Genomic DNA, 15719 nt, shown 5'->3' with positions numbered 1-15719 from the left:
GTTTAGGGCTAAATAATATTCCATGCTCTGGCCGGACCTGTCTCGCTTATAGCCATCGTTAGTTGATGGGCATCTGGGCGAGTTCCGCTTTTCGGCTGTTACAAATCACGCTGCTCTGAACGGCCATGTGTAAGTTTTTGTGTGGATGGGTGTTTCATTTCTCTTGGGTATATACCTAGGAGTGGAGTCGCTGGGACATATGGTGACTCTATGTTTAACCTTTAGTGGAACTGCCAAGTATTCTCTAAAGTGTCTCCACTGAGGGAAAAAAAAGAAAAAGGAGAAAAAACTTGTGGGGAAGGGAATGATGAAACAAAAAAACCCAAAACATCGAGGCATCCACACCATTTTACATTCCCACCTGCAGTGTGTCCACATCTTCAAGACATTATTGCTGTTCTTTTGTGACGCCGTATCTCACTGTCTTTGCTGTGTATCTCCCTAATGACCAGCGACGTTGAGCATCATTTCATGTGCTTGTTTGGCCATCTGTGTGTCTTCTTTGGAGGAATGTCTGCTTGAGTCCTCTGGTGACAAGTGACAGAAACCGACAGAAGTCACTGTAAATGAAACTGAGGAAGGGGGAGTATGCAGAGCCCCAGGGCAAGGACGCCTCTGGCTGCTGGCAGGCTGTGGAGTGGAAGGTGGACAGAGGGGAGAGGCTGGCAGCTGTCCTCCGGCTTTGTCTTTCTGTCTTAAGTCCTGGCTTTCCTGCTGCCCAGGGAAGAAGGGCAGTCCCCAGAGCAGGTGGAGTGGCAGTCACTGATGTCCAGATCTATTTTTCTGAAAGGGAGAGTGGGCATGGCCCAGCAGGGTCAGGTGTCACCTCTGTCCTCCCAGTGGGGAGTTGATTTCTTCTCTCCACAGATCATGTCTTTACCCTACCAGGGTCCACTCCAGGCTGAACTAGAACCATCACATCACCTCTGAACAGTTGAGGGGTTGGGGCAGATACCCTAGTGGGACTTCATGTCATTTTTCTAAATCAATAGGACTGGGCAGTCCTTGCTGGGACTGGCCTGAACAATACAAATTGGGATTTGTATTGTCACTTGAGGAAAGTCATTGGTGCTTTGAGTGAGGAGTGGAGGGGAAGACGGGGTCAGAGGCCTACTGATAGAGCAATGAACCCTGCTGTGGAAGGATGCGACTTTGATCCCAAGCTTCACTTTGGGATCGTGAGAGGGCTGGGAGGGAGGAAGGCCACCCACGGCCCTGAGCCCTGCATCCCTTTACTTGTTAGAGCCTGTGTCTTCAATGCCAGCCCCGTGGATGCCCATGAGCCTTCTTGGCCGCCGTGCAAGTGCCTTCCGGAGGTACCCTTCATGGGTCCGCGGCTGCTGTCCAGGAGCTCTGCCAAAAGTGTGCTTTCCTCCCACCCTCACAGCAGTGCTGGGACGTAGGTGGAACATCCGTGTGAGAACACGAGGCCTTGCTGTGCCAGTAAGAGGCCAGGCTGGGATTTGAACCAGATTGTCTATCTTCAGAGCCCCGGCCTTCAAAATTTCACTTCTTATGGGAAATTCCAAATGTTCACGGTAGGAAGAGCACTCCACCTTGAGCCTGTCACCACCTCATGTGGTGGCCTTGCCCACGCCGTTCCCCTCCCCCAGATAACCCGCCTAAATCTCACTCATTCTTTTGTTTCATTTGTAAACGTGTGTATCTTTTAAAAGGGCTGTTTGCAAAAACATAACCTCAATACCGGTAGCTCATGTAAAGCAATATATTTAATACCATGTATTCTGTTAGAGTTCAAATTTCCTCAGTTGTCTCAATTCTTTTTTTTTTTTGAGACAGAGTCTCACTCTGTTGCCCAGGCTGGAGTGCAATGGCACGATCTCGGCTCATTGCAACGGTCACCTCTTGGGTTCAAGTGAGTCTGTCACCTCAGCCTCCTAAGTAGCTAGGATTACAGGCATGTGCCACCATGCCCAGCTAATTTTTGTATTTTTAGTAGAGACAGGGTTTCACTATGTTGGTCAGGCTGGTCTTGAACTCTTGACCTCAAGTGATCCACCTGCCTCCGCCTCCCAAAGTTCTAGGGATTACAAGTGTGAGCCACCGTGCCTGGCCTGTCAATTCTTTTATAATTGTTTTTCCCTTGAATCAGGATCCAAATAAGGATCCACACAGTGTGATTGGTTTATGTGTCTCTAACATCTCTTTTAATTAATCTCTGTGGTCCCGGCAATCTCTTTTTTTCCCTTGGGGTTTAAGTTGAAGAAACACCGTTCTTTGTTTGCAGCTTACATCCCTGTACTGGGTTTTGATGTGCTCCTCGTCCCCAGCATTTTCCATAAATTAGGAGGCAGATCCACAGGCCCGGCCCCATTCTTACCTGCCCCTTGGTTAGGCCCTGGAGATCCAGATTGCATGACAGGGAGCTGGGGTGGAGAGCAGTGGAGAGAGGACTGGAAGCATGCTCTGCAAAGCCTAACTGCCCTGGAAGGGCGAGGTGGCACAGAGCACCTTGTCTGGGCCTGGTTGGCTGCTTTGTCTCATCAGGGCAGACTGGAAGTGGGATGTGGGCAGGGGCACCAGGAGAGGGAACAGCTGATTCATCAGGGAGTACCTCTGAAGGGAGGCTGCCGGGTGTTTGGGGTGGGAGGGAGGAGCCTGAAGGCATCCCATGGCCTGGAGCCTATGGTCAGTCCCACAGGAAGATGGGCGGGAAACATTCAAGAAGTGTTTTAGAAAAAACCTCCCGAAATGGTTAAAATGGGAACTGAGGAATGTGCTCAATTACTTGGAAGGTTTGTTCTGGTGGGAAGAAGAATGCCCCATGAGTACAGAGGAAACGGTGCTCCAGCCCCTGCTGCTGTCATCGTGGGCACATTCTGGTGAGGCCCTTTGAGATGGTGCAGCCATGCACACCCCCTCTGCATATGGTCTCTGTTTCTGCCAAACCACACCTCGAAAGGCTCAGGATGAAAATGTAGGTGATAGACTCTGGGCCTCAGGTGGAAGGAACCCCTCCTTGAAACCCCTAGGAGACCATGCCCTTGAAGAGTTTCATTGTCTGTCCAGGGTTCTGAGCAGCAAAAAGGAATCCCTGGACCCAGCAAGTGCCTGAAATCCCACACAGTCTCAGGTCCCTGAGGATCACCCAATGCGTACTTGGCTTCCCCTTCGAAATGCCTTTCCATGGTCATAAGTGACCAAAAACTGGGGTAGCGTTGGGGTGGCCACTTTCCAGAAGTGTATCGTGCCACATCGTATCATACTTGCTGCTGCTGTGGAAAAGTGCATGCGTGGCTCATAAAATTATGGTGTTTGGAGTTTTAAAATCTGGCCCATTTCCTCTGAGGAGATGTGTAACACTCGATGGTCACCTGGGGCATATATGCAACGGTGTGGGATTTTATAAATCAAAGCAGTGTTAAGATCCCTAGATCGTTGGAGGAAAGTTGATTAAAGACTCCAGGCCAGGCACCGTGGCTCATACCCGTAATCCTAGCACTTTGAGAGGCTGAGGGGATTGGATCACCTGAGGTCGGGAGTTCGAGACCAGCCTGGCCAACATGGCAAAACCCTGTCTTTACTAAAAGTAAGAAAAATTAGCCGGGTGTGGTGGCGCATACCTATAATCCCAGCTACTTGGTAGGCTGAGGCAGGAGAATCGCTTGAACCCCGGGGGCAGAGGTTGCAGTGAGCCGAGATCACACCACTGCACTCCAGCCTGGGCAACAGAGCAAAACTGTTTCAAAAAAAAAAGACTCCAAATTGTGGAATGTAAGTTAAGTAAAAATTTTTTTGGGGGGACGGAGTCTTGCTCTGTGGCCCAGGCTGGAGTGCAATGGCGCGATCTTGGCTCACTGCAGCTTCCACCTTCCGGGTACTCTGCCTCACCCTCCCGAGTAGCTGGGCTATTACAGGTGCAGGCCACCACGCCCAGCTAATTTTTGTATTTTTAGCAGAGACGGGGTTTAGCCATCTTTGCCAGGCTGGTCTTGAACTCCTAACCTCGTGATCCACCCACCTCAGCCTCCCAAAGTGCTGGGATTACAGCCGTGAGCTACCCTGCCCAGCCAGTAAAATGTTTTACTTATTCTGATTTAAGTTTTCAAAGATAAGTTTAAACCCTTTTCTAACTTCTTTAAGGAGGCAGCGTGTTAGGAAACACTTTGATCTTGACCCAAACAGCTTCCCCATATTAGGGCCATGGGACTGACGGGGCCTTGTTTGGAGGAAGTAAACCTCGGGGAAGGTTTGGGCAGTGAATGCTCACATTTGCCCTGGAGCCCCTCCTGGGGCCCCCTGCCTGTGCTGCCCGAGGCTGCAGCTCTGGCCCATTGGTAGCCCTGAATCCAGCGGGCAGCAGTCTCTGACTCTGCAGGACACTCACCTGCTGAACTTTCTAAAATTTGGATGACAACCCTCACCCTGCAGAGGTTCAGATCTGCGGCCCTGGAGCCCAGCCAGGCACCTGTATTTTAAGGAGCTCCAGCAGGGCCATCTGCTGTTGGCAGAGCCCTTCACCACCTCTGCCATCTCCCAGGCTGTTAGCTCCCACCTTCCATTTGCCCCACCCACATGGGTCTTTGCACAATCACTGCAGCCCTGACTGCTGTTCCCAATGTCTGTGGGTCTCATTCTCCAGAACTGTGATTTCTATGTGAAGTGCAGGCTCCAGGCTAAGAAGCAGACACAAGGCCTTGTTCCTCTTCTGGAGGCATTGGAACCCCCAGGCAGGTCTGCCTATCTTACTCCACCCTGCCACAGGTCCCAGCATTGTCTCCCACAAACATGGTTTTGACGACATATCTCCACTGCCCAAAGAAGAAAGCCTCTGCTGTTGCAGCCAGCTCTGGCCTTAACTTCCCTACATCGGGTCCTCAGTTGACATGGTGCTGGTTTAGGGTGACTCTTGGCCTTCAGCTCTGCCCCTTACCGTCAGCTCACGGCCTCCCCAACTCCTCTTTCTGCTGCTTCACCGTTGGTCATCTTCTCCAGCTCCTCTAGCACTTGGGGCACAGATGGATGCACGTTCAAGTTTCTGATGCCGCTGGGCGGCCTCGTTGCCAGACATGAATCGGGTCAGGTGGTCTGGGCCGCCACCTCCAGGTTTGTGTGTGAATGCCTTTGAGGAAGTTGGCCAAGAGACAAAAGTATCACGTCACTTTAGCAACATGAAATTAAAGTCCTTTTTGAGATTGTTTTGTTCCTTGTTCCCCGACTGCCCGATAAGAAAACTCTGGGCAGTGCTTATCAGTAACCTCCCTGTCAGCAGGGGCTACAGGGAAGTGGTGTGCAAAGAGGTTCCCTGCCCCCCCCCAGGGATAGTCAGTGCCCTTGTCTGGGAACAAGCCTTGCCTCTGAAAATGCAGGTGGTTAAGCCATTTATCAAAAGAATAATAAGGTAGTTTTTTTTAATCATTTGATGATATAGAAAAGATGATTTTTTTGAGTCTCGCCCTGTCGCCCAGGTTGGAGTGCAGTGGCGCCATCTTGGCTTACTGCAACCTCTACCTCCTGAGTTCAGGCAATTGTCATGCCTCAGCCTCCTGAGTAGCTGGGATTACAGGCGCCACCACCGCGCCCGGCTAATTTTTTGTATCTTTAGTAGAGACGGGATTTCACCATGTTGACCGGGCTGGGTTGGCCAGGCTGGTCTCGAACTCCTGACCTCGTGGTCCGCCCGCCTTAGCCTCCCAAAGTGCTGGGATTACAGGTGTGAGCCACCGCGCCCGGCCTGATGTTTTTAATTTTCCCCAACTAAAATACATTCTTCTTATATGGTAGGGGGCAGTACCCAAAGGAAACGCTACGAAAGAATACATGGAGAGCTTGCAGCTGAAGCCCGGGGAAGTGATCTACAAGTGCCCCAAGTGCTGCTGTATTAAACCCGAGCGTGCCCACCACTGCAGGTACGTGCGCTGCTGTATTAAAGCTGAGCGCATCTGCCACTGCAGGTATGTGCGCTGCTGTATTAAACGTGAGCACATCCGCCACTACAGGTATGTGGGCTGCTGTATTAAACCAGAGTGCGCCCGCCACTGCAGGTACATGCGCTGCTGTATTAAACCAGAGCGCGCCCACCACTGCAGGTGCATGGCCCCCGAGCATCTGGGCAGCGTTGCACGGGCAGGTCCGTAGGTGTCAAGTTCTTTCTGGGGTAGAGAGCTGAGTAAAGGGCCAGTTCCCTAGAGTCTTTTTGGGAGTTGGGAAACAGTATGGACTCAGGGATCCCCTCCTTCCCGAGGGACTCGCTGTGGCTCAACAGCTGGAGGAGGTGACGAGGTTCCCACCTCTGTTTTGGCACACATGCCACAGGCCAGCATGTGTGTGCTCACAGCTCCTGGGCACATCCTGTGTGGGGGCTAGAAGAAAGGCTCAGAACCTTACCCTCACTCCTGCTCTGGGTTCTTCCAGCCAGCCAGAGAGGCTGTTGTGCATTCACTTTTGTTCTTACCTGGGGCGGTGGTGCAGCATAGAAGCCACGTTCTTTTGGATGTGCTCTCATTTTTTTGTTGTTTTGGTTTTTTTGTATTTATTTGGGCGTGCTCTCAAACACCTGTTATTGTATTTTTTAAAAGCCACGGTCAGTTATCTGCCTGGCTCAAGTAGCCTTCCTGGCCCTCACGCCTCACCCCTGCTGGTCTTAGTTGCGTTTTATCCTCTTCCCCCAGATTTGCCAGCTCCTGACTCCTTGTCTGCTCCTGGAGGGGCTGGCCATTGATTTCACGTGTTGAAGTGTGAATGTCTCCATTCCTTGAAATAGTTGTCACACGTCCCTGTACTGTGTGACAGGCTGCAGCTGGACAGTGCCCTTCTCCTGGGAGGTCGTGGCCTGCTTGAATAGGCTGGAAGCCATTGATGGCCTCCAACGGGAGGAAACCCAGAGACAGGGTGCCAACTGCTTTATGACTGCAGTGAAAGCTTTAAAAGATTCATATCCACATGGTTTGGCCATAAAGTGAAGAAAGATGAAATGGTATCGGAGAGTAAATGGGTGGCTGGCTGGGGCTGGGGCTGGAAATGGGCAGTGACTGCATATGGGCGAGGTTTCTGCGATGGTGGGAGTGTTCGAAAATTAGATGGTGATGGTCTCACAACTCTGCAGATAGAATAAAAATCATTGAATTGTACGTTGCAAATGGGTGAACTTTTATGGTATATAAATTTTTGGGGGGGGGATGGAGTCTTGCTCTTTCGCCCGGGCTGTAGTGCAGTGGCATAATCTCGGCTCACTGCAACCTCTGCCTCTCAGGCTCAAGCGATTCTTGTGCCTCAGCCTCCCTAGTAGCTGGGATTACATGCGCCTGCCACCATGCCTGGCTGATTTTTGTATTTTTAGTAGAGATGGGGTTTCGCCACATTGGCCAGGCTGGTCTCGAACTCCTGACCTCAGGTGATCCACCTGCCTCGGCCTCCCAAAGTGCTGGGATTAAAGGCATGAGCCACCTCACCTGGCCTATGGTATATAAATTATACTACAATAAATCTGTTTAAGATAGATAAAATGGGAATGTTTTGGAAGTCAGGTGCTGTGAAGGTCAGGAGGGAGCCAAGGTCAATGAATAGAAGGTGACGCTATGGTCGGGCACGGCGGCTCATGCCTGGAATCCCAGCACTTTGGGAGGCCGAGGTGGGCGGATCACGAGGTCAGGAGATCGAGACCATCCTGGCTAACACGATGAAACCCTGTCTCTACTAAAAATTGAAAGAAAAAAAAAATTAGCTGGGCATGGTGGCTGGCGCCTGTAGTCCCAGCTACTTGGGAGGCTGAGGCAGGAGAATGGCGTGAACCCGGGGCAGGCAGAGCTTGCAGAGAGCTAAGATCTCGCCACTGCACTCCAGCCTGGATGACAGAGCAAGACTCCATCTCAAAAAAAAAGAAGGTGACGCTATGATAGCAAGTCTGCCTAGAGCCAACCTGCTACCATCGATGTTTGCTTGTTAAATGGTGCAAGCTTGGACCAAAAAGTAATTGATAATCAAATTATTTAAAATTGGACATACAGAGTAGAGTGTTTTGGGCAAAAGTAAAATACAGCTGTTAAAAACAAGACGACTTCATGCCTGGGTGTGTAGTTGATGATTCAAGATGAATATGCAATCCATACTGTATATTCATCAGTGAATATGGATTGAGTGGTAGGAATTATTTGAAGATACAAAGAATGTTTCTTTCCCTGAAGGTAAAAATTCAATTTTTGTTTTTTACTGAAATAGACTTGTAACTTGTAAGCTTGCAAAATTAGGAACATTACTGATAGGTGTACATGATCCAGCTCTACTGGGGGAGAGTGTGAGAACTCTTGAAGTATGGCTCAGTGTGACCTTTCGCCCCAACCTGTTGGTCCATTGAGTATTTTCCTTAGGAAACAGAAGACATTTAATTAAAATGATAAACCTTAAAGGAATATGGTGAGAATGTATGATTTTTTTTGACATGCTGTATTAGAATATGCATTCTAATTTTCCTCCACCTTTGATTTCATTTGGTTATGTTACTCTGGTTTCCTCAGAGCATGGAATACTGAAAAATCAAACTCTCCTTTTCAGTATTTGCAAAAGATGTATTCGGAAAATGGATCATCACTGCCCGTGGGTGAACAATTGTGTAGGAGAAAAGAATCAAAGATTTTTTGTGCTCTTCACTGTAAGTAAAAATATTTTCGTAGTGACTTACATTGAATTTGAAATTCTTTAACTGCTTCTTGCCTGGAGCAGGGAGATCTACTAAGGTCAGGGCCAGTTTCTCTCTAGCCTTTTCTCCAGGATTCAAATTATAATACTGTGCTGTCATTGGTAGGAAGTAGTCCCAATAAATAATATGTTGCTTATATTATTTTAGGTGTTCACTGTAGTTTAATTCTTTCCCAGATGTCCTCAGTCACTATTGTTTATTAATAATAACAGGAATCTTCCTGAAGTATGTTAGAGCTTATTTCCTTTTTTTCCTTTTTTTTTTTTTTTTTTTTTGAGATGGAGTTTTGCTCTTGTTGCCCAGGCTAGAGTGCAATGGTGCGATCTCAGCTCACTGCAACCTCCGCCTCCCAAGCTCAAGTGATTCTCCTGCCTCAGCCTCCCAAGTAGCTGAGATTACAGGCATGTACCACCACGCCTGGCTAATTTTGTGTTTTTCGTAGAGATGGGGTTTCTCCATGTTGGTTGGGCTGGTCTTGAACTCCTGACCTCAGGTGATCCGCCCGCCTCGGCCTCCCAAAGTGCTGGGATTACAGTCTTGAGCCACCGTCCCTGGCCGTTTATTTTTTTATAGACGGGGTTTTGCCATGATGCCCAGGCTGGTCTTAAACTCCCGAGCTCAAGCAATCTGCCCATCTTGGCCTCCCAAAGTGCTGGGATTACAGGCGTGAGCCACCATGCCCAGCTGTATTTTTCTATAAAATTATTCTACTTGGTCTAATATGATCTTGGGTAGGAAAATGTCAACTACTGCAATTTAATCCTTCCCTCATGTTTTCTCTGACAAATAAGATGGAGGTATAAACATGATGTGTCATCAGCCTTTGCTCTTAGAAAGATTTAATTAAGTTACTAACTGGCTGGGTAGATCACTAGAGGTCAGGAGTTACAGACCAGCCTGGCCAACATGGTGAAACCCCATCTCTACTAAAAATGCAAAACACTTAGCCCGGCATGGTGCCTGTAGTCTCAGCTACTTGAGAGGCTGAGGCAGGAGAATCGCTTGAGCCTGGCAGGCAGAGGTTGCAGCGAGCCAAGACTATGCCACTGCATTCCAGCCTGGGCAACAGAGGGAGACTCTGTTTCTAAAAAAAATAAAAAATAAAAGTGACTAACCAATCTCCCCCTCATTCTAGATGTATATAGCTCTGTCTTCAGTCCATGCTCTGATCCTTTGTGGATTTCAGTTCATCTCCTGTGTCCGAGGGCAGTGGACTGGTAAGTTCCCAGGCTGTGTGTCATTCCTGGCCGTGCATGCTGTTATTGGGTGAAAGGGGAAAGCTTTAAAGGAAGAACCAGGTTTCCAATTTTGAAGGAAATCATTGCAATTATTTTAGCAATTGAATTTTAAAGAATTTAGTTAAGTTGTAACACCACCATTTTGCTAGTATATTGTTTCTTTGAAAGCTTGCGTCTGTCTGCTGCTCAGCTAGCTCGCCATTGTTCAAAGCAGGCTTTGCGTTGCTTACGTGAGTGATCGACCCTAAGCAAGGGTAGTGAAAACAGGCGCTTGTTATCCTACCTTAGATATGCAGTGAGGTCTGGACAGGCTCATCCCACCCCAGGGGGACATGGGGAACAAACTCCTGTGAGCACTGCTCACTAGTGTGGGTGCACACAACTCTTGCGGTCTGGCTTCAGTTGCCATTTAATTCACAAATACAGTGTCAATAGAAACCTCAGAAAATACAGACTCTTTTGAAACCACTGGCCAGGAAGTCATGGTATGAATTTTTGCTTGGAAGGGTGGCCCTCCTCTGCTCCTTGGAGAACAATGAATGTGCCCATTTAGAAAGTGAACAACTTCCCCCTGGAAGCTGGCCAGGGGCTGGCCCTAGAGGATTCTTCTCTGAGCCAAACGTTCTGCCACTCGGGGTATTCAGGACCACTTATAACCAAGTTCCTCTTGTCTGCAGAATGCAGTGACTTTTCACCTCCGATAACTGTAATCCTGTTGATCTTCCTGTGCCTTGAGGGTCTTCTGTTTTTCACTTTCACTGCAGTTATGTTTGGCACCCAAATCCACTCCATATGCAATGACGAGACGGTAAGCTTTGTTCTCCGCTGTGTGGACTTCATATGTGGTCCAAGCTTGAGTAAATGGAAAATCCTAATGTCAACAATAGGTGCCCGTGCACTGACTCGGGAGCGTAATGGGACGGTCTTGATCAGCTTCATCCGGCTCTGTGTTTGCTGTTTCTTTCATTCTGGGCGGTGCATATTTCTAGTCTCAGTTTGATTTACGAGTCAGCAGAGCCAGGCAGATTCCCAGCTCCCAGTGCAGTCGGTAAATTTCAGGGAATTGACTGCCTTTAGGGCCTGGCTCTGCAAGCCTGGAGTGGCGCTCAGTTAATGTTTGTACACAGTAACTAACAAGTGAAAAATATTGGTGCCTGGCTGGGAGGGCCATTGTAGTAGTCTGGGCTGGCCATATGGCCGCAGCCGGGCTGGGCTCACAGAGGCCACGGGGTCTGGATCAGGGCAGCGCTGGGAAGGAGAGTTCACTCACCTACCCTCCGTCGAGCGCACGCTGTGCTTGAGCACGGTGGATTCTGAAGCTTAGTGGGGTCTGCTGAGCTTCCACAGCTGCTGCTGCTGCTGAGCTTTTCTTTCTGCTTCCAGGAGATCGAGCGATTGAAAAGTGAGAAGCCCACGTGGGAGCGGAGGCTGCGATGGGAAGGGATGAAGTCCGTCTTTGGGGGGCCCCCCTCACTCCTCTGGATGAATCCCTTTGTGGGCTTCCGATTTAGGCGACTGCCCACGAGACCCAGAAAAGGCGGCCCGGAGTTCTCAGTGTGAGGCCTGGCTCATCACAGACTTCCACTTATTTATTTGGGGTCTGAAGGGTATCAACAGCTCATCTGTGACCAACAGGGCAACTGGAACCTACACAAACCAATTGCTTGCAGCAAGCAGAGTTTTATATATTTATAGTCACAGATGGCAGAGGAAGAGGCTCTCAGTCCCCACCTGTACAACGACGGAAAGGTGTGTGGCCACGCAAAGAAGCCAAACGCCATGGCCTCCTGCAGAGCTTGGGCTTCTGTGGAGAATACTTCGGGTTATTACATGGGTTATTCAAATCCTGGGTCCTGAGCTGCTGTTGCAAATCATGAAGAGAAACAGTCAATCCAGTGAACAGGGATTCTCCGAGCAGTCATTTCAGGGGGCTCCTGCTGACCCCGCCACTCAGCAGTGCACTCCCCGGATCACAGCAGGGCGTTTACATAGAAAGACGTTTTGGTCTCGATTAGCTCCGATGCTTTACACTGAAGTTGCAAAAGATCTGTGCACTGAACAGTGAAGGTGGCTTCCGGCACACTCCCCTCTGCCCTGGAAGAGACATCCTTTGACCCTCCCAGCAAGTCTGTGTGTGCGCGTGTCTGTGCGTGTGTGCGCGTGTGTGCATGTGTGTCAAAATTGCCAGTGTTGTTTAGGCGGTGTAACATTTACCAGCTGTGTACAGAAAACAAGCTATTTTTTAGAAACCGACGTTTCAGGGAAGAGGGGCGAGAGCCACGGGGTCCTGCCTGTGGTTACTATGAATGTATTGCTGTTGGAGGACATCTCGATCCAAAGAACAGCCGTTCCTGTGCGGCCCTTCGTTGCCCTCCTGCCTTCATGTTTTAAAGAAATCTTGAGTGCTTGAGGGCCTTGGAACTGATTTTTTTTTTTTGTTCCAGCCAAACTAGCAGTGTATAAATGGCACCTAGGTAAGAGCAGAGCTGCAGCTCGGTGACTCAATACTTGGGGCAGCTCGATGCTGTTTGTGGGGCAGGGGAGGCATCCCGACTGGAGAGGCAGGGCCCAGCCCTTGGGCACCTCTGGGGAGGTGAGGGGACCATGAGGCAGCCAGCCCCTGGCAGGGGCAAATGTGCCACCGCAGGCAGCTCTACAGCCGGGAATGGCCAGGATGGCGCCCTCTTGTTGGATTTTTTGGTTAGCTTTTACGTTTTCTTCTCCACCCACAGCACAGGTGATAAAATAGGATCCTTGGTGCGGAGCTTAAAATTACGCCAGAAAGCCAACAGCTCCCCTCATGGGGACTTGCCTTAAACTTGCCTGGTTTGTACATTTTTTTGCCGGACGCATCAAGAAGCAATCTGTGACAGTCTGAGGGTCTTCCTTTAAGCTTGCCCTCCACGCTAAGAGAAGTTGGCATCTCCCTTCTGGGAACTGTTTTGCCTTTCTGTTCATCTGTGAACTGTTTTTTGTTTTTAATTACTCTGTACCCCATCCGAATCAGGGCTTCTACCACTGCTGATGCAAAACCACAAAGGGACCTACCTGAGCCACCGTCCTAGCCAAGCGAGCAAACCTGCAGGGGGTTTGGAAGTCGACTTGGTCACCGCAGAAGCGTGTGCGCCATTGGGGGAAGAACTGCGTCACAGCCACAGGGACAAAGTATGGGTGATCCTGGAGACGTGAGTTTCCGAGATTGTTTTGCATATTCATTTGCACATTGTTGTCTGGGTTGGACATGCGTGTGGGCTTCAGTGTGAGGCTTTTAATATGTATATCCTGTTATCAATAAAACAATTATCCAAGTGGTTGAATCCTGTGAGACTTGGCAAGTGTGTACAAATCAAGTATACTTGACTTTTCAACCTCTTCTTTCAATGTAACTTTTATATGAAATAAAGTAATCAACTGACAGTTCTCAAATGGCTTCCAAAGCGCCCGTTCTTCATGGATGGCGGTGTTTTCAGGGGGTGCCTTTCCGTGCTTCTTGGACCCAGCCCCAGGCTGTTAAGGTCACTCCCGAACAGTTTCGAGAAACTCTAAATGCTTTCATGCCCATGACGAGTGACCTGGGCACTCAAGCGCCACTCACAAATGTTGCCCAGTGAATACTGTTGCTTGTTGAATGTTTAATTCGATTCCCATTGTTTTACTTAGTCCTTTTTTTAGTGCACATTAAAATAAAAACAATGTTTCAAAATCTCCACAGTCCAGAATCTCAAGTACCTACAATTTGATTTTAATTCATTCAACAGATTTGTCTAATATTTGCACTGTGAGGGAACTAAAGTGCCCACTTAACCTTCCAGAGGCCAGATGGTCAGCGTGTGCCGCAGCCGTGCCTCGCACGTGCTGTGCCTTGGGCGCCTGGTGGCATTCCAGACACGCAGAAATGAGAAGGAGACTCGAACACGGAGGCGCGCACCTGAGACAGGCTGCTGCGTGGGCAGCAGCCCTCCAGCTTGTGTTGGTGGCTCTGCCAAATTTTGCTGCAATATTATTTGTATTCCTTATATTAGATTGTTACGTAGGCTCATTATATAGAAGTATGACGCTTGCATTAAAACAAAACAAAAATATCCCAAAATAGGAAGGTGGCTAAATCCTATCTTCTATTGTACGTCAACTTGGCTTGGGTATGGAAGCAGGGGAAAATAGCTTGAAGGGTAGCCTCGGAGTCACACACAAAAAGCACAAGCACCCTACAGCATCTCCTGAAGAGCCTGTTTAAAACTGCATTGCTCCTTATCCAGCTGCTAATTTTAGCCAAGACAACCTGAAGACGCCAAGGGAAAATTGTCTGGTTTTCCCTGTGGCTGGTTCTGAGAGCTGAAAGCTGAGCCAGTCTCTGAGCTGTAAGAGAACGAGCAGCTCAGCGGTCAGGCCCGATAGGCCCCTGCAGGTGGCTTCCCAAAAGGGCCAGCAAGTTTCCGAAGAAGGTTCTAGGCACAGCACATCTGCCTGCTCTCCCCTCCCCATTCACCGAATGTATGTGCATCCCATGTTTCGTACATGATCAAGTTTAGTTGTGATGACTGAATACTTTGCTGCTAAACCAGGTGGGGGCCTCTGATTTTTTGGTCCAACTTTTTGCTTTTACAGAGGTGAGGCTGCCTTGTATGTGCCTGTTCCAGCTGTCTTTGAGTGCCTGCACCCCAGCCAGCCTCTGCCACGGGCAGCATCTGCACCATCTCCCCCATTCCCTGCTGAGAGGGCCTGGCTTCTGCAGGGTTGGTGGGTTCAATCTTCAGGGTCTACACCTTCCAGATCCTTCCAGTGGTATAACTGCTCCCTGGGAGTTGCTGGAGAAGGGGTGCCTTATTCTTCAAGTTTCCGGTATTTTGGCTCACCTATAAATGCCTTATTCTGCCTCACCTTTGGTTGATGGCGTAGCTAAGTACTTTTCACTCAGCCTGTTGGAGACAACACCCCACCATCTTCTGGCTCCCAGAGCAGCCGTGGAGAACCCACACTCTTCTGGCCCCTGTGCTATGTGACCTAGCTTTTTTTTTTTCTTTTTTTCTTCTTTTTTTTTTTTTTTTTTTTTGAGATAGGTTCTTGCTCTGTCACCCAGGCTGGATCTCAGCCCAGACTGGAGGGCAGCAGCGTGATCTCAGCTCACTGCAATCTCCACCTCCTGAACTCAAGTGATTCTTGTTCCTCAGCCTCCTGAGTCGCTGGGACTACAGGCTCGTCTCACCATGCCCAGATAACTTTATTGTATTTTTGGAAGAGACAGGGTTTGGCTATGTTGCCCACACTGGTCTCGAACTCCTGAACTCAAGTGATCCGCCCACCTCGGCCTCCCAAAGTGCTGGGATTATAGGCGTGTGCCACCGCGCCTGGCCCACGGCCTCTCTTTAGTTCCTCGGTTTCTCAGGGTTGACGACAAGGTGAGTTGGCCTCAGTTGTCCCGCTGGCTGTGCTGGTGCTCGGTAGACTCCACCTGACACTCAGCTTTCTGGTCCTGGCAGACCTTCTGTGTTATGTCTTTGGGAATCCCGTTCACTCCATTTTCTTTCTTTTCTAATTTTAAGATTGCATGTTGAACCGCCTAGAGTGATCCTCTAATTTTCTTATTGTACACTGTTTTCTGGGAAATCTGTAGCTTTGCCTTTTTTTTTTTTTTTTTTTAGACGGAGTCTCGCTCTGTCCCTCAGGCTGGAGTGCAGTGGCACGATCTCCGCTCACTGCAACCTCTGGCCTTGCAGGTGCAAGTGATTCTCCTGCCTCAGCCTCCTGAGTAGCTGGGACTACAGGCGTGTGCCACCATGCCGAGCTAATTTTTGTATTTTTAGTAGAGACAGGGTTTTACCATGTTG

At 49.2% G+C, this 15719-nt stretch overlaps 1 protein-coding gene across 5 annotated transcripts in view; it reads left to right on the top strand.

The window, feature by feature from the left end:
* The window catches only part of ZDHHC7 (zinc finger DHHC-type palmitoyltransferase 7), a 36428-nt gene extending 23108 nt beyond the window's left edge, over window positions 1-13320 (top strand). For 4 of the 5 annotated variants that reach the window (XM_055299765.2, XM_055299764.2, XM_063612515.1 and 1 more), the window contains 5 exons: window positions 5746-5870; window positions 8512-8608; window positions 9792-9873; window positions 10572-10702; window positions 11278-13320. In XM_055299765.2, coding sequence (XP_055155740.1) covers window positions 5746-5870; window positions 8512-8608; window positions 9792-9873; window positions 10572-10702; window positions 11278-11454 — 612 coding nt within the window. In that variant the 3' untranslated portion in view covers window positions 11455-13320. Of the gene's footprint in view, window positions 1-5745; window positions 5871-8511; window positions 8609-9791; window positions 9874-10571 lie in introns of all 5 variants that reach the window. The other variant, XM_063612513.1, reaches the window with a different exon arrangement.
* The last annotated feature ends 2399 nt before the right edge of the window (window positions 13321-15719 follow it).

Source organism: Symphalangus syndactylus, chromosome 11 (assembly GCF_028878055.3).
Source record: "Symphalangus syndactylus isolate Jambi chromosome 11, NHGRI_mSymSyn1-v2.1_pri, whole genome shotgun sequence".
Classification (NCBI taxonomy): Eukaryota; Metazoa; Chordata; class Mammalia; order Primates; family Hylobatidae; genus Symphalangus; species Symphalangus syndactylus.
Note: the sequence above shows the minus strand (reverse complement) of the source record. Positions and strands in the feature narration are given on the sequence as shown.